Source organism: Atta colombica, unplaced genomic scaffold (assembly GCF_001594045.1).
Source record: "Atta colombica isolate Treedump-2 unplaced genomic scaffold, Acol1.0 scaffold233, whole genome shotgun sequence".
Lineage (NCBI taxonomy): Eukaryota > Metazoa > Arthropoda > Insecta > Hymenoptera > Formicidae > Atta > Atta colombica.
Window position 1 is genome coordinate 1,824,841 of NW_017259331.1, and position 19,877 is coordinate 1,844,717.

The 19,877-nt window shown below is 30.0% G+C and overlaps 1 protein-coding gene and 1 pseudogene across 3 annotated transcripts in view; both read left to right on the plus strand.

Moving 5' to 3' along the window:
• The first annotated feature begins 3,052 nt into the window (after positions 1-3,052).
• Positions 3,053-4,170, plus strand: LOC108688406 (annotated as a pseudogene).
• A 4,906-nt stretch (positions 4,171-9,076) lies between these two features.
• LOC108688504 (forkhead box protein D1-like) overlaps positions 9,077-19,877 on the plus strand; it is a 39,375-nt gene continuing 28,574 nt past the window's right edge. For all 3 annotated transcript variants that reach the window (XM_018194798.1, XM_018194799.1, XM_018194800.1), the window contains exons 1-2: positions 9,077-9,160; positions 16,331-16,795. In XM_018194798.1, the coding sequence (XP_018050287.1) occupies positions 16,742-16,795 (54 nt within the window). In that variant the 5' untranslated portion in view covers positions 9,077-9,160; positions 16,331-16,741. The remainder of the gene's footprint in view (positions 9,161-16,330; positions 16,796-19,877) is intronic.

Consider the following 19,877-nt stretch of genomic DNA (forward strand, 5'->3'; position numbering starts at 1 on the left):
ATATATATATATATATATATATACACACACACACACACACACGCTTTTTCCTATATATATATAATTTAATTAAAATTAGATTATTGCCAGTATTTTGGACTTGTCATATTTGGACTTGTCAATAACACTATAGCTGCTATAACTCATTATAATTAGACCTACGCATATTTACCTTATATATAAGCCTGCGATGATGCAATTGGTTATCCTGTTGAATATAATTGCGTATTAAAATAGTAATAATTACTAGAAATTAATTATGCGTTCTATGTAATGCAATTCGAGCAATTTATTAAAACGCAAGCAATAGCAGGGATTTAAAACATATACAATACGTGCATAGTGTGCTCTGCAGGCGAAAAATCCTACCGACTAAGATTCGATCGAAATGTATCAGATAAATGTGCATTTACAAATCACATACATATTTACATGTTACATATCAATATAAGTTTTCTGATTACTCTCTCATCATATGTAACAACAAGATTCAATATGTTTGCGTATGTACCTATTATTAATACCCAGTCAGAAATGATAATGGAATCAACATCAAATTGATTTGATATTTGCGACGTCGAATCGACATTCAATGTTGATTCCATTATCATTTCTAACTGGGTATCTTATATATGTATCAGTTATATAGCATTTTTTATATTACTGGAAGATTACAATTATATGTGATATGTGTGATATATATTTTGATTTAAATATACGTTTCATTATATTTTTAAATAAATGTTATATGTGTAACGGAGAAATATAACATTGTTCTTCAAAAGTGCTCTCAGAGTTATGTAACACTTACATCTTGTCTACATAACCACACAACATTGTTCTTTATATATGCTCTCTATGTTATATAATATACTATATATAATATATAGTTATATGTTGGTTTGCTAAGAAAAATCCGAATAAGAATCAAAATGTATGGATTTTGTATGAGAGATTGAATAAAGGAAATATTTCACATTCAATGCATGGCTTATATAGGCATTAATTTATTGATCTATTTATTTCAAAGGAGCATTAATTCAACGTAATAGAATTTTTCAACGTTACGTTTTAAGTTTTAAGTTTGAAAATGGCATTCTTAAGTCTCCACTGTGATTGGCCAATTCGCTTACTGCTTAAGTCTTTCTGCCTTAAATTTTTTGTATACCATAGTCCTAATTCTACTTATATGCCATTAAGTTATATTCTTAGTTTCTCTCGAATTATCATTCGAGATTATATGTGCGACTTCACATGTTATGACATACATATTAGAAGTCTTACTCTCCTCTACCTCTAGTATCTAATCCAGAATTAACGATAATGGCTGCGTTCTGCAAATCGCACATTATTCATGCGCGTAGGACATGAACATTCCGCAAAATACATCATTGCGTCATGATTTTATCATGGCTATGATATATAACCTATATGATACTACCTATATTATACCCCAAGATTTATTAAATATTTAAAATCAAGAATTAACTTTTTTTTTATCTTCTATTATTGTCGGTATCTTTTTTGTCGATGTTTATCGAAAATTTTTTTTTTCTGATTTGAATGATGACAAACACGATTTTAAATATTAAATATAATCGCAATTATTCAGGAAGATAGATTTAAACAAATAATAAATTCCTAAAGTTAAAAACTACATAGAAAATGTAGTTAATCATCTAAATGCTGAAGACTTTAAACGCCATTTTCGGTATACAATGTGAAAAAATAATTTACAATAAATACAAATATTTTTTCTATTATTTCCAGATTTATTATTGTGGTCTTTAATATTCTTATAAATACATTTTAAACAAACCATCTTATTGTTATTCTGCATTGCGATCTTTTGTAGCTTAGGATTAATGTTATTTATTTTTTTGGCAACAGTTTCCCAAAATTGTCCTTGTTTCAGGGTCCGGTCTAAATACATGATCCTTGGTTTAAATACAAATTTTAAAATCACATAGATTGAAATCTAATAGATTAAAAAATTAATAATGACGTATTATATTTTTGACAAGTCAACAATTAAAATTTTGTCGATGAATTAATATTGAAGACGAGCCATATTTTATTTTTAAAAAACTATTAGTGTAAATGTGATTTCAAAAACTTATTAAGAATGTTTTAAATAAGTAATGATATAAAAATTTAATGTCGTAATGTTTTATATTTGAACTATTCTCTTGTAGCTTGATATATTGAACATTTCCGATATTAATTTTTCCCCAAATATCTTTCACAATTATCTCGCATTCTATCTCGCGGCATTCTATTTCGTGGAAAAATTCATTTTTAGGAATGTATTTTTGAAAGCTTTAAAGTTAGTTCTAGAGTCTACATATTTCTTACTTTTGATAACAAAATCTATAAACAAAGTTTGGGACTTCTATGAGCTCTCTGTTGACTCCTATTATTGCTAATTTAATAATGAAAGATCTTCAGAGAAAGAAGCATTGGAGAGATTTGGTTACGAATTACTTTTCTATTGTAGATATGTTGACGACGGTAGTTTCGAATCACCTTATTAATGAGTTTTTTAGTATTTTTAACTTGTTACACTCGGAAATACAATTTACCTTGGAGGTTGGTGAAAAATAATTTTCTCGATGTCACGATCATTAATGCGAATTGTAAATTAAAATTTAATGTTTTTCACACATAAGCCAACCTTTTAAGGCCGCTATCTTAACTTTTTATCCACCCTCCTTTTACTCCATCCTCTGTCTCAAAAGAAGGATGTTTTGATGCACATGATAGAGAATTTTTATTATCTCATCCTAAATATTATGAAGAGAACTTAAATTTTATTATCAAAACATTTTTAGATGACTATCCCATCAAGTTTATTTTTAATAGTATTAATTATTGACTTAGATCCCTAATCAAACAAAAAATTTTTATCAGTCAGTTCGTCGTGGCAGATGTCTTTTTCGTTGTCATCTGGAACTCATGTCGTCTTATCGTCCGAAAATGCGAGCCTTCTACGCGTTCGTTTTACTCTTGGTAATTGCCATGGCGAAGGTGTATTTCGACGAGAAATTCAACGATGATTTCTGGGAAAAACATTAGGTTTATTCTGAGCATCTTGGTAAAGAATTCGGAAAGTTTGTTTTAAGCTATGAAATGTTCTGAAATGATCAAGAAAATAATAAAAGGATCCAGATGTTGCAAGAGAACGCAAGGTTTTGCGTTCTCAGTAAGAAATTTATTCCACTTAATAATAAGAATAAACCTTGTTATTCAATTTACTAATAAATATATTAAATAAATATATTAAATATATATTAAATATATTAAATAAATATATTAAATATATATAGAGAGAGTAAAGTATGAACAGAACATTGACTGCGAAGATGGATATGTTAAAGTATTTGATTGTTCTCTCGATCAGAAAGATATATGCATGGTGAAAGCTCTTATCAGATTATATTTGAACCGGATATTTGTGGATCTGGAACCAAAAAGGTTCATGTTATCTTTAGCTACAAATGAAAGAATTTTCTAATTAACAAAGATATCCGTTGCAAAGATATTTGTACACTCTGATTGTCAAATCTGATAATATCTACTAGGTACTTATTCATAACGAAGAAGGCGAATTAAAAGCTGATTGGAATTTCCTCCTTCGATTAAGGATTCGATTAAGGACGAAAAAGATTAAGGATTCTCAAAAGGACATCTCAAACCAACTGAAGCAATTAAATTCGAAGATTGGGATGATGAGATGAACGGGGAATAGGAATCCCATGATCGATAATTCTGATTATAAGGGTAAATGGAAATCAAAACAAATTGAGAATCCCAACTATAAGGGATCTTGGATCCCGATCATCCCGAGATTAATAACTCCGAATACACGCCCGATCCTGAATTGTAAACCGTGATGATCTGCGCTATTGGTTTTGATCTGTTGCAAGTTAAATCTGATATCATTTTCGATAATGTTTTGATTACCGACGATCCGAAAGTCGCGCAAATTTGAAGAAGGTGTCTGGAAACCCACTTGAAGGTGAGAAGATAAAAGAATCACATGATGAGGAAAAGAAACGAGATTTAGAAATCTTTTCAAGAAAAATGAAGATAATAAGGATGATGAGGACGATGAAAACGTAGATGAGCACACTCACTCAGATAATGATGCGCATGACGAATTATAAATAAATGTGTGAACACAAACACAGACTGTATTCCAGGAGCTGTGGTTGCGATACGCGCTAAATTCTCCCACAAGCACAAAATTGTAATCTAAAAATAAAATAGCAAGAAAGCAGGATAATATCCTTGTTGATTATGTCGCCCGTCCATAAGAATATCATATTGAATTCCGTTTTAAGCTTTTAAATAAAGAAATCTCGTCTGGTTTTGCCAATGTTTTTGGCCTTGGTATCACAGCACCTAAAACATTCTTAGCTGCCCAAAAACTAGTATTCGAATGAATTTATTATTTTGAAATATTATACGCTTAGCTCAAGTGATCTACATTTCTGCAAAGTGTGTGCTGGAAAGAACAGATATTAGAAAATAGAAAATACAAAAAGAGAAGTGTAGAGAAACAAAAGAATCATCTAGCCCGTGTCACCATTGGCGCAGCTCCACAAGAGACTCTTATGCCCGTTTCCACCAATATAAAGATTAATTTTAATCTCGGTTCAATTTACTCTTCGTCTTTTTCTAGTTCTAAAGATTAGAAAAAGACGAAGAATAAGTTGAACAGAGATTAAATTTAATTTACATTGGTGGAAATAGACATAAGTTGTTCCATTTTTGTTTGTCAAGTATTTTTATATACATTAAAAGGTAATTAAGATGTAATATAAATAACACGATGCTATATAATATATATAATATATTATATATAATATATACATTATTTCAATTTCCGTACAATGTACATGTAATTCAAAGGAAAAGAAAATCACTTCAATTATTAAAAAAAAAGGGAAAACGTAAGAATGATAGATGTGCAAATGTGACTGAGTGATTACAATTGGTATGATTATGTATCAGAGGCAATTCAATAATCATGTAATAAAATAAGATTTTTCTTTTTAACAAATAAAAAGAAAGATATACAAAACAAATGAAGATATACAAAAAGAAAGATATACAAAAAATAGATAAAAAAAAATGTCATGGTTCATTTTACCATTCTTATGGTATCATGCGTTCCTCGTCCTGATGAAGTGAACGGCATGGTTCCCGAAATGTTGGCATTATAATGGATAGAAACACGACGATAATCCACAAATCTTCTAATATCTTTTAAGAAAAATATATAAAAAGGATTCTACCTCTAAATCCTTTTTCAGCCGATTTCTTATCGATTTGGATTTTTAAAAAAATCTTCGTTTATTATATAAACTTCGAAATTTACTAAATCTATATCCTAAAAATTCTTTAAAAAATGCTTTAAAAAATCTTTAATAAATATGTATACGTATGCAATTAAATATATATATATATATATAATAAAAAATAATAAAAGAACCCTACTAACGTTTCAATTCATCTTTTTAAAATCGTTAGTTTTGAATAGTACTTATTTAAAAAAACAAGACTGATTGAAAACATCTACGAAGTCAAACGTTTTTCTGGCAATTTTTGGCAATTCTAGCTGTTTCACGAAAAAAATTCAATTGAATAAAAGATCGACAGTTCAACTATTCCCTGATGAAAATAAAAATCGGAGCGTAAATCAGATGTAATTGAAGAATAACAGAAGCGTAAACAACAAAACTCGTAGAAGGCGAAAATTGAAACAATGAAATGTAAAAGAAGCATTTACGCTTCTTTTACATTTTGATGTTTCAATTTTCGTTTCTATTACTTTCCCATTACTTTCGACTTACGTTCTGATTTTTATTTTCGTCAGGGTTGACCCGCACTCGTCATCATTCTCCTGAAAGTTACTATAAATATTGAAGTTACTAGTGCTTCTATCCCGGACCTGAAGCAGTTTATGCGCGCATTTTTCTTACTAACACAATATTATTGGACTTCACAGATAAAGCAATATGCGGCCACTGTGCGCATATGCAGGATACTGAAATGCTCTCTTGACGCATATGCGCGCCGATATCAACTCATTCAGTTAAATGGAGATCCCGCGAGTATAAGGAAAGTGGCACGAAAGTATTCATGTCCATGAAATTGCGGAAGGCTCGCCATTAAGCAGCGGATCTTTTCCCACATTGTCGGTCGGTCGCGATTCGCGGATCGAATGCGAAGCTTCGCTAGAAGTCGGGGCTGAGCACGACTGCGCGCCGAATTGATGTTTCGGAACGAGCCTTCAACCAATCGTGGGAAGCGAGCGGCTCGCTGATGCCGCCCCAACATGGCGTCGCGGCTTCCGCTCTTTCTCCCTCACCCTTTGTAACGCGTTTACGCGACATTTTGCAACGGCTGCTTCATTTATTGGTACGTCATTCTCTCCGCAATTTGACTCTTCCATGCTCGTCCTTTCTGCGTGCAGCGACAAACGTATTGTAAAATGTAAAAATTACAGTCTAATATAACATTTTTTATCAGACAATAAAATATGAATAGTAACTAAATAATAAAGTACTTAATTATTAAAGACTCCTTTACTTAACAATAAATAGTAAAAATAATATGAGCTAAAGGGCCATAGGAATTGGCGCTATAACTAGATTGCGCCGATTCCTATGGTCCTTTAACTCACATTATTTTTACCACTTATTGTTTATCAGATAAGTACATATAATATATAAATAAAAAAAAGATAAATTTTGATTTTTAAATATATTTTTTATTTAAAACGAGTCATTGTAATGATTCTTTTTTAAATAAAATTAAATGAAAAATAACAAAAGAAAGAAAAAATTATAATTTTACAATGATTTCTTATTATCAAGATTTAATTTTTTAATCTCAGTAGTCTTCTTTCCTCTTTTTATTTTTATTTTTTTTTTTTTCTTTCATTTCCTATTTTCTTCATTATCTTTTCCTTTATATAATTTTTTTTATATTCTACTTATTTTTTCTTTGTATTTTCTTCTTAATGGTCTAATGTATATTTTTAAAAGGCTTGCCTTAGAACATTAATAAATGCCTTATCTATCTACTCTCTCTGTTCCTTATGTATAAAATTTTAAATAATATTAAATAATGTTAATGGAAAAGATGGAGCACTTTATTATTTATTTATGACATCCTTCGGGCGTTATCGCAATTTGATCTAAAAAGCTTTATCTTTAATTGGGATTGAAATCTGTTATAGAATAAGAAATATATCCATAATTCACAAAATTCATTTAGGTACTTGAATTCTATACTCGAATACGTCCTGTACACTTATTATTTCGTTTTAATCGGGCTATTCAATAATAATCTCAAATTTCCATTTTGTAATCAAGCGAATGCATTATTGGAACAAAACGCATTAATTCATCCATCTTCACATTAATGTACAAAGAAGTTGAAATAAAAAAGAATATTTTATGTGGATTTGATACAATATACCTACACATTGCGAGGAGCGTAATTATCGAATAATCGTATCTTCTCGATATGTTCCTCGCGAATATGATTCGTGCTTGCGATTCGCTATATCTTTGACAAGAGTCAGCGATTTCGACGCGATATCGTTCTCTTGACCCTAATTCTTGACATCCATCCTAACCGGTGATTAAGCGATCGAGCAAAACAATGGTTGCTTAACGCGTCTCACAAAGCGCTACGTAAGTGCAATTACATAATAATTCGTCCGCGGCCGACATTCGATTTGTCACGACTTTTTTACAGGTCGAGTAAGCATCTGCCATCGAAATCAGTTTGTACGTATTTAAAAATTTATAATATATTTTTAAAAATTAAGTTGGATAATGGCAAAAAATGCTAGGTAATTTTTTTTCATGTCAGAAATTATAAAACTCATTAAAAGGATTTGTGAAATCCTTATGCAAAATATTTGAATGCATCAAGAGATACGTTTTCAGTCTCAATTAATGAAAGACAAATCATGATGAAGAACTATGATTATCTTGATCGTTGGAACTACATTCAATTTAATTTTAAAAACGATAAAAAATAAAAGAATCTCAGGAACTTAAGCCTTAATATAGGAATTTAATAAGCCACAATATAAAATATTATTTGAATATGGACAGAAAGATTAAAACAGTGTGCGAAACGCTATTAGGATAAATTTAATTTTTCATAGATATCTTCTTTTGTTCTTTGGATACTTTATTTTATCATTTTTTCCGAGATTTTTCACTGTTTTTCTTTTCTCTCTCTCTCTCTCTCTCTCTCTCTCTCTCTTTTTCTTAAAATAAATTACGAGGAATTTATTGTTCATTTGCTATAATAGTGATTCAAAAACAAAGTATTCTAAAAAATAAATTTGAATGTTTCAAATTATTAAAATTTTGTAATATTAATTATAAAATGCAATTTTGGTGTAATAATTAGTTGTAGAAGAATAGAAATAGTTTTTTAATTATTATAAATATATTTTTTCTTTACGTTTTTATTTTTTTCTGCGTGCAATTAAATTAAAATCACAATTTTGTCATGTTGTTATAATAAATGTGTGAATAATTGCGATGATAATAATTGTATTACAAGGCAATAAAATTAATAATGTAAGAAATCTATATTATTTATTTCTTCTTCAGAAGTTCTGAAATTGTTAGAAAAAAATAGCGAAATCTAATAGGAAATCCATAAGTATTTTCGTTTAAACACTTTGGTGTCCAATATAAGAAAATGAAAAAAGGCTGTCATCATTGATGCGGGGAACGTGACGCGAGACGATGCAACGTGAAATTGCCGCAGGCGGGCTGGCCAGCGCGCGTCGAGAAGGGCGGTCTGAAGTTAGCACGAAACGCGAGTGACTCCGCCTCCGACTCCCTTCGCGTCGTACCACACGCGCGCGCTACGGAACGCCGCAATCCGGCCGGTCGTTTCTTTCGCGGCCCAGTCTCGATCTCGCCTCTCGCCTCGGTTTCATCTCGTTGTTCGCGTCCGTTTCTCGCGCCCGCGACGACCGTTTTTCGCTCGCGTTGCGTTCCAGTTTCTGCGGCACGAAACCGCGTTGTTTAAACTCGCGGTGAACGCGGTGAATGGAGTGACTCTCGACGAAAGACGAAGGAAGTTCGATCTGGAGGATCTACGTCTACGCTACAGGGTATTGTTTTTGTATTTTGATGTAATTTTGTAATTTTGTAATTTTCTTTTTCCTTCTAATGGAAAAAGACATGATGAACGCAATGATCTTCCAAGCGTGTCTCTCGATTATTGTTATTGTTGTCATTAATTGAACAATGAGCAAATGATCGCGTCTAATATAACATTTATTTTGCAATTGTTGGAAGTTTTCCTTACATTGGATCATACTTTTATGTTGTCGAGGAATGTCGATGTATGAATGTTGTCGATGTATGTCGAGGAATTGTTGTCAAAAGATACATGTAACACAGAATTGCAACGATAAAGAGCTGAACGAATTGTTTTGTAAAATTTATAAAGTCATGAATCTTGGTGATTGAAATAGTTTTATTTTTTGTTTATACGTTGAATTTGAATGGATTGACCTGATAAATTAATTTTTACGTGGATTTAGTTAAATTCGCTATAATAGCCGAATTGTTTCATATCGATTGTCTGTTTTATGTCTGTATTTTTAAATTAATCTTAAGCCTGTTCTTTCTTGACATGTCTTGATATGTGCTTCTCATTTTTTCTTTTGTTTTTTCTTAAATATAAAGATAGCCTCTTGTTTAGTATACAATTAAAAAAATAGAAGAGAGAGATGTTATCACAGTGGATATAATCATATTGTAAAAAAATATATAAATGTATCGTATGTCATATAAAGTTATATGACATACGATACATTTCCATTATCAGTGGGATCACAGTAAATTACATTTCTATAAATGTGATTTTCATGAATTCCTTATTCCCTATTACTGTAATTTACATTCTTTCTTACAGCATAGAGACACATCTTTTGATGTATGCTTCGTATAGCGAGCGACGGCAAACGTCGCGTTGCATCTTTGCGTATCTATACTATTAATATAATAATATTAATACTATTAAAAACAAAACTATCAAAGTTACCAACAATAAAGCAAAGCTTATAGTAGAACATTATTCAGTTGGTTCGAAGTACTATTTTATCATTGCATTTTATAATATCTCTTTTATATTTTATAATATCTCCTTATGATTAAAAATTATCCTTATACTATCAAAAAATCGATGTGTTCTTTGAGATTAATTTTAAATGTTATAACTGATCATAGTTACCTATCGGTATCCATATTATATTTAGTGTTACGATTTAAAAAACTGAATGATCTACAAAATTGAAATAGTTGATATTAATCTTCCGAAACTGACGGTGGGTCTAATTAAATCCAGTCATTATATTCTTTATGTTACATCTGCAAATTTGAATTGTGATTAAAACAAACTTAGTATTCATATTCTTTTTTATACAATTTTTTATATTATTGGTGCATTGAAATTAATTAGTGCTTTTTAATCATAAATTAAATGAATATTTTAATTATAAGTCCAGCTTGTTATAATAATACTACTCACAAAAATTGAAATTTAATACACAAAGACCAGCTTATAAAAGATGTCTATTCTAATAAATTTGACAATTACCTATAGGAGATACAACTTTTGATTTTACTCTACCAATTCTAAATTACATCAAAAGTTAATAATATTAGGATCAAAGATTGTCATCTCCTCTTCTATAGCTAACAGACTTTGTATCAAATGCATAGCCTTTCTTATTTAGATCTTCCTTCTGTTTTCGCTTTTCATTATCACATTTTTCTTATCATACTCCAATTATCATACTCCATACTCATTTATCATTAAGTTTGTCATCAATTATACAATAAAATTCATAGAATGAAAAATTACGAGTGTATTAGATCTGAGTTTATTATTTCTATGTGATTGTCAACCGGTAGCTACAGAAGAGGAGATGACAATCTTTGTGATTTTATAAATATCATTAACTTTTGATGTAATTAAAAATTGATAAATTTATATTATTTTAATGCGGTTGATGAAGATTGAAGAGAAAAATCAAAACTTGTACCGTTTATTATAAATAATTTTCAAGCTTATTAGAATATATTATATTAACATCTTTTATAAATTCGATATTGATCGTTGTTTATTGAATTTAAATTAAATGAATCTCACAGATCCAACATCAGTATTACATATTGTTTTTGACATCAATTCTGGGGATTAATATTATAGAAATGCAATGGATAATACTCCGGATAGCCGAATTATCTGGCTGGATGATTGGATTGTAAAAATCTGTTGGATAGACTGGATATTACCGGATATCTGTTGCATCCCTATAGTTAATATGTTATTTTCACAATAGATTACTGTAGATTACAAAGTATTTACATAAATTATATGTAAAAAGTATGGAATTATTTGAAAATGTCTCATATCTTTTGAACAAAATCGATTGAATTAATTACTGTAAATTAATGACTACTATTTAATTGGTAAATACTTATTACTTATGCCTGTTTGGTGTGTTAGTGTAGTTTAATTTTAATCTCAGTTCAACTAACTTTTCAACTTTTTCTTGTTCTAAGAATTAGAAAAATAAGTTGAACCGAGATTAAAGTTAATTTACATTGAGAAACAGGCATTAATCCGACATGAATCGAATTATTTCGTAGATTTAGTAATTCAGAGTACGAATCATTGATAGCAAAAGAAAAAGAGAATGCATAAGGTATGCGATGAATGAAATTCCTCATTATCTCTCGTGCGGAAGAAGTAAGTCATCGTTGCCGCGTGCCGCCGGTTTCGCGCGTACATTTTTTTCAGCTATCTCAAAGGTTCGCGGAGGCTCACGAGATCATCGGAGAGTTTGTAAACTTCAGTTCCACACACGATCGGGCCGCGACCGATTTGTAGCGGTCCGGATGGGCGGCTGTTTACTAAACAGCGAGATAAATATTTCTTCTTCTTTTACTGTAACGCGCGCGTAGGAAGATAAGCGAAGTTTTTCTCCGCTTAAACGTGGAAAAGAGTTGGCAATTGATCGGCGACTGATCGGCGCCTCTATAACTTACGTGAATCCGATTAACGTCAGTACATCGTCATTTCATATCGAAACACGTTTCTGCATACATGTCCTTCTTTTCGAGGCATGAAGGAATGAAGTCTCTACAATTCAAAACTGTAATAGCGAATTTGATTGGACGCACTCAGTGTGACTGATATATATTAAATAGTTAATCGTATACAAATTGATATAAGAGTATTTAATATAAATATAAAAGCAAATTAAATCATGAAATTATTAATACATTTTATTTGTGCTGTTAAATAAAATTTGTATTTTATAATTAGAAATATTTGCATTTTACTTTTACACTTTGTACATTAATCAATGTACAACGGCTTTAATGTGCAAACTAGTCCAATCGAATTTACTGTAAGGCTGATTATTTCATATAGTCCGACAAAATTTTTTTAAGCGTTCATTGGCTACTGGATAGAAAGATCCTCTTTACTTCTACAGCCAATCAATATGCTTGAAAAACTTTGACGTATGACACATGAAATATCAACCTAAACATGAAAGTTTGAATTTGCAAGAATTTAAAGCAAACTAGGTATCCTTTAAATGTGTCTTGTTAGCAAAGATATCCCTGGTTTATCGAAGCGAGAAAAGAGATTTCACTTTTTTTTATGGTTGCGAAGCAAATGTATATTTAATTTCTTTTTGCTTTCCAAACTTGATTTATTCTTCTATATCTGGTTATATATGATGCACGATGGTAATGAAAAGCAATGAAAAACGATTTCTATTTATCAATTTATTTATACGTTTATTAATCTGTAACTGGAACCTATGATCTTAAAATTTTTCTTAATTTTTAAATAGTAATGATTTGGAAAACTTTTTATGTTTCGCAATTTCATTTTCCACAGTTGTGTACTTGAAAATTTCTTAAAAGAAATAAAACTGATACCGAAAGTTTTAGCGAATCCCAAGGACCTGCATTGTTGCTTTATCGTAAAAAAATATGTGTTTTTACTTAGGAAATTTACCATAAAAATTTTTTTTATTTGTAGCTACATGTACAATTATACATATATGCATAACTTTTTTAAACTAATAAAAAACAAAGGTTATTTTAACAATTGAAAAGAATATGATACATATAATTTTTACATTAACTTGAATTATAAGAAAAGTCGAAATTTCCTTATTTATGAATATGTGACAGATATATATTTGTATATAATGAAGTAATTACTACAATAAAATTTACTTGAGTAAATGTAGAAAAATTTGAAAACATTTTTCAATATTCTAAAATTTGGAATAAATCTTAAAAAAAGATTGTAGTAATTAAATTTGTCAAGCATTAATTTTCTTGATATAATAAATATAAATATTTTGACCCTTTATAATGTTTTAAAGTAATCTATTAGTTAAATTCATAAATCTTTACAAGCAGCTCGCGTTTCTTTTCTCTAAATTTCTTATAATGAAATCTCATTCCAAAAGACTGAAATACTTTCATATAATGAAATACGTTATTATTGAAAAAGAGTGAAAATATCTGCACTCTTTAGTGAATAAAAGTAGATACAGATTTTCATTCTTTTGGAGTAAGATTCCATTTATTCCAGAAAATAAAATCTCACTCTTCGTTTGAAGTAAATCTCACTCAAAAAGTGAAAATCTGTACTCTTTTTCAAATATTTTCATTCTTTTTCAATATGACAGTACTTTCACTTCTTTGGAGATTATTCCAAGAAATTTAGAAAGTTTAGAATCGGTTTTATAAAAAATAAGAAATTACTTGAAAGTCTTAAGATTTCCTTACGTTTCTATGTGGAATTTAATCTTTTTTAAAAATACGAACACTTATGTACATGTGAGATTCGCGAAATGTTTTTCAAACAAATTGGAAACATTAAAGATTGTAAATACACATTAGTAAGGTTTAAAAAAACGTAAACGTTAAGACCGTCGATTAATAGAACTGTTTACACTTTTCTTATCACCCGTGACCTCTCGCAACAGACCTTTCGTTACAAACAGAATTACGGCGGATTACGAATTAGTGAAGATATAAAAATATAATGTCGCCTAACAAACACATAATCTAATCGAAAGAAGAGAACGAGGGGCAAGCCATTTCCCGTCAGCAGATATATGTATAAATTATCTTTGGCCCGGTTAACCGTGCGAATGTTCGATAAGAGTGCTCCATTAACTCAATTCATGATTCTTCGAAAAAAATTCCTGAGAGTTTTTAAAGAAGCGTTTTAGAATTGGCTAAATCAAAAGGGGAATGACCCCGAAAAATCGTAAACCGCGATCGGGGCAGGATTTACGACACAGACAAAGTAGAGGTTTCTTCTGCCAACACCGGCGGAAGTCTCGATGAGTCCCCGGGGACCCCGAGGTGTCCCTTTCCTCCCAATCACTAAGGGCGCTAAGTGCTCAGCTGTTGCGCGCTCGTCATCCCTCCGAAACCGTCAGCCGACGGTGTGTAGAGACATCGCATCTCTCGTCTCGTGCTGGCGTTCTCGTGAAAATGATGTATCGTCGCCGACATGGTGTGTTGTTGCTCGTTTAGAACACGCTGAAACGTAAATTTTGATATCGCGATCATTTTAAACTCCTTTTTCTTTGTTTTATCTTTTGATTTCGGGAAATATCGGTCTCCCTTGTCAGCATTGTACTAATAATAAATTTCAATTTAATGCCTATTTGTACAGGAATATAACGAATTGTAAGAAGACTTGCCGAACGTGGATGTAAAATTTTTTTAAAAGTTTCTGAACTAAGCCGCATTTGCTATCACACATTATTTTTTTTATATTTCATTTGTATTTTATTTGTACATCATTTTTTGTACAACATTTTTTTTCCTTTATTTCCTTCCTTTCCATAAAATAAAAGACTGATTGGTTGATTCTTTTATGCATTATGCAAAAGTTTATGTTCCAGCCTTTATAAAGACTTTGCATAATGCATAAGAAAATGAAATAATCAAAGTTCTTCATTTCTTTCCTTTCCATAAAAAATAAAAAACTCTGTTAGTTGATTTTCTTATGCGTTTATGCATTAGGCAAAAATTTGTGCTCCTGCCCTAAAAGGCTTTCTACTAATAAGCCATTAGTAATAACTCAGAAGTTAGAAGCTAAGAACTGACTGAATCATAGTTGAATGTGAGAAGAATAATCAACTATAATTGGTCAATTTAGCTTTTAATTTCTGATTTATTACTAATAGCCTATTGTAGAAAGCCTCTTTATATAAGAATTTGAAAAAGAGAAGAAGAGTAAATTGAATTGAAGATTAAAGTTAATCTATAACGTTAGGAAATGGATTGAATTAATCCGACAAATTTGTTAGCCTGACTGAATCGATTCCAGTCCAGGAAAATACGTATACTACAAAAAAAGAAAGAAGAAAATGCATCAGGAATAACGGATGCTTCGATGATTAAGTTCGTACATTTGTTTTTGTTTTTTCTTTCTCTTGATTGCATTCCGAAGGCCACGACGAAGTTAATCTCTTATCAGTTGTAAGACCGTGTATGTTGAATTATTATTTTGACACTGCGAATGTATGGGTTTTCGCTGAGTCAGCTGACCTAATTCGGGACAGCATTACATTAATGATTGCGTCAGCTTTTCTTTCGGCATTGTACATGGATTGCGAATCGGGCAGAAAGCTGACAAGCGGTAAAAATTATGTACAGTCTAACTTTAGCGTGATACATATCATATAGATTTTGATAAAGAAATTTTTAAACATAATTTTTGGCAATAAAATTAAAAATAACAACATAAACAAGATTACTTATTATCTTTAGTGATTACATACATTCAAGAGTTCAAAAATAACTTTAATATATTGTTTTTTGGTTTAATATAAATATATTTATATTTAGCGAACAAATGATATATTAATAATTAATTATAATATGTATGTAATCATATATAATAAATGTAATAAAATATTTATAAAAAAAAAAATCATAAAAATATTTGATTCCATTTGCCGAAGTTGTAAATTTAAATTTGATTTTCGAATTATAATTGTGAATTGTAATTTTTTAAATTTATTATTTTATACATATGATTATACATATGATTAAATGATTTGTTTCTTGCTAAGCAATCAATTTGATAGTTTTCCAATTAATTCTTTCTCTTTCGCGTACAAGCGCATTAGAAATTATTATTATATATATTATATATATTAGAAATTATTTACGCAGAAGATGAAAAGAATGTGTATATGTTTATTCTGTTACAGATTTTCCAATCGTGTTTTCCAGTTCAAGAAACTTTCGCATTCGGTTATCACGAAGCATTTTTCTTGAAAATGTAAAGTGCGAAATCGCAATCTAATCTTGCGATGTACTTTTCCACCACATTATATCCAGGACAATTTTAGCTCTCTTTAACGATTTGCGGTATTGTATGAATTGTGTCGCCGATGTGAAACGAGTGTTTTACTTATCACGAACGATTCCGGGAGCATGAAACGATCGCATGACTTCGAAGTGTCAGTGAAACAAGAGTCTGGACATTAAAATCTTGACGAACTCAGAGGCATTGTTCTACCCTTATCTGTGAAGCCGTCGGCGGTGCAATTGTGGATAGCCCGACTGGTGATTGGGTACAGCTGCATCGGGTAAATGCAGCGGCAACGGCCGACGCCTTTATGAATTACGTGGACAGGTCCAGGATGGTCTCACACATCATCCCTGTTTCTGGGGTAAGTGGAAAAATGTTCGCGAAGACATCTTTTATACTCGTTTCTATTAATATAGATTAACTCTCTAATCTCGATTCAATTTTACTTTTACTTTTCATCTTTTTTTAATTCTTATACTTGTTTCTACCAATGTAGATTAACTTTAATCTTGTTTCAACGTACTCTTTATCTTTTTCTAGTTTTATGAATTAGAAAAAGATGAAGAGTAGAACTAAGATTGAAGTAGTCTACATTGGAAATTAATTTATATGAAAATTAATCTTTATCTTTTTTTTATTCTTAGAATTTGAATGGAGAGTTAGTCGAATTGAAATTAAAATTAAACACTGGTAGAAACGCGTATTAGAATTAGATGAGTTGAACCGAGAAGATCAATTTACATTGATGGAAACGGACATTGAATACAAACTTGATGAATTAATTTGATCTAACATTTTAATCTAATTAAGTACGTATTTTTTTGCTATATGATTAAAGAAAAAATTTCTAATTTCTTTATATTATTATTAATATAATAAATAATTTTTTATTTGATTTCATAAAATCTTCAAATCAAAGAAATTTTTGTCTTTAACTGTATAGCAAAGCAACATTTCTTTAAATCGAAAAAATCTTTCTTTGGATGTAATTATTAATTAGAACTATTTTAATGTTTAATTTTTATAAGTATCGATTTAAACGGCAATGTTTAAATAATCGATATAATATTTGTGGATACCATATTTGTGTGCCAAAAAGGTCGAAACACGCAATCGATTAAAAATTTTTCGCGAAGCTGAATAAGAAATTTAAATCAATTATTTAGATACTCGGGAATGAGATACTTGAAATGCCTCTAGTTTCACTTGTAGTGATAATAAGTTATTAATATAAAGTATGAACCATTGTTATTCTATCTACATTTTGGCAATCGTTCTTTCTGTCACTCGGTTTTTTTATGAAGATTTTCTCCATTTCATGGAATAACGTGGAGAGACGATCAAACTTAACGTCGTCACACATGCTCTCGTTATCTCTTCGAACAAGAGAACGAAAAAGAAAACGAATCGGGCGGGTCATAACCTCAAAAATTTCACAACGACTCGCGATTCACATCTTCTACGACATTTATTCCACAATGATTTCACGCAATATTTTGGAGCAGCTTTATCGAGATAATTTATTCTATCGATACGATTTTATTTAAAAATTCTCTTTGCTTATCTTAGACGTCTTTTTTATATCTTGAAAAATAGTTGCGAACTTTGGAAGTAAAAAATAACAAAAAGAAAAGTTAAATAGAATTTAATGATTTCCAATTTACTGAACGAAATTTCGGTAAAGAATTTTCTTGTTGGAAATTTCAGTATCGTATTTTCAGTATATTATTCGCATGAATCTATGATGTTATTAGCATGTCATATCTTCAATTTTGATTTTTCTTTATAAAACATCCGGAATCTTTTTCATTTTCATAAGGAATTGTAGAACTATGAAAAGTATTACTATAAGAACTGTCATTATTTGTTTTAGAATATTATTTAGAATATCGTGCTAACTTCATAGATCCTAGGTATTCACGTGCGGTTTATCCACGACGTGATCGCTGAATGGATTAAAACTGGGTTATCGAGCGTGTCGTTCCATCGATCAGTCTAGTGTAGCGATCAACTTTGCGAACACGAGCTAAAAATCGATAACAACTCTGATTACCATCCGCTCGTTAGCTCGTTGTTCATTCGAGTTCCAAGGATTTCAACGAGATGATTAAATGGGAAGATGAATATTAAAACCTTCTATATTCTTCTAAAAATTAGATATTTCGATCGTTCAACAATTATTAGAAATTTATACGAAATGAACGATTTTGCTATAAGATCTTTTGCTGAATATAAATCTGAAAATAATTTCGTTGTATTATTAAAATAATTTTGTTGAAAACTCAAAAATTACAAGCCGCAAAAAATTTTATATTCTGCAGTGAGTTTCCAACCAAATTTTTAAAAAATCTATCCAACAAAATTTTTAGATCTTTTAGCAAAATAATTCTTTCCGTGATATAAAATAAGCTGTATATTACCTTAATATTACCTTTTGTAGACTAACTTAAAAAGAAGTAGACGAGTTATATTAGTTCCTACAGTTAAAAGTCTTATTATTTAACTAGAAATTTATAAACATTTTCTTGTTACTATCTCAAAAAATTTTTAGTAAATAAATTTAAAGAATAGTTAATAATTTAAAGGAAAAAAATTTAATCTTCTACACGATTTTTTGTGTACATAAAACATACATTAAAAAGTGATTGCAAAATTATTCTCTTTGACCCTGTTTTAACATATGTTGGGATGTAGATAATTTTTAAACGATTCATAATAACTTGCTTTCAAAACATTTCCTGAGAGTAGTTCATGAATATCACGCAAAAGTATCGTGCGAAAAGTAACAGACGAGAGTAAGATACTTTTTATCGAAACTGCGATAATAAAATATTACAGTCTGCTTTGTCGTTGATCCATGCCGATCTCTTGTAACATGAATTTACCACGAGGTTTTTGAATGTCCATGAGAACATTAATGTGCGCAAACAGGATTACGATTCTGCGAATTCTGACCGGAAAACGATAAGATCTTAGGAATTATTTTTAGTATGATAAAACTGACGCGATGAATTATAATTATAAGTTTTTATGCATTATAATTATAATTTTTTTCTTAAATTTTTAACGATTGCATATATATGTATTGCTATATGTATTGAGTTCCTAGTTATAAACATACATAAAATTCAATCTCTTTGTATTTAATTCTTAAGCATTATAACATGTATACATCTTGTTATATTATTTGAAAAATAATCTTGGTAGAAATGTATGCAGTTTTCCTAGACACCCATTTTCTGTCTATTATTATATATTCTCATTATAACAATAATGTTATAACAATAATGTATAGGAAATAGGTAAGAATTTTGATAAGAATTTGATCTAGTAGCTCTCTAAAGCAATTCCTGGAAAAAATATATGCTTGTCCAGTTATTTCTACTATTAATAAAATATTATTTAAATTATATTATATATCTAATTATATAATATTAATAAAT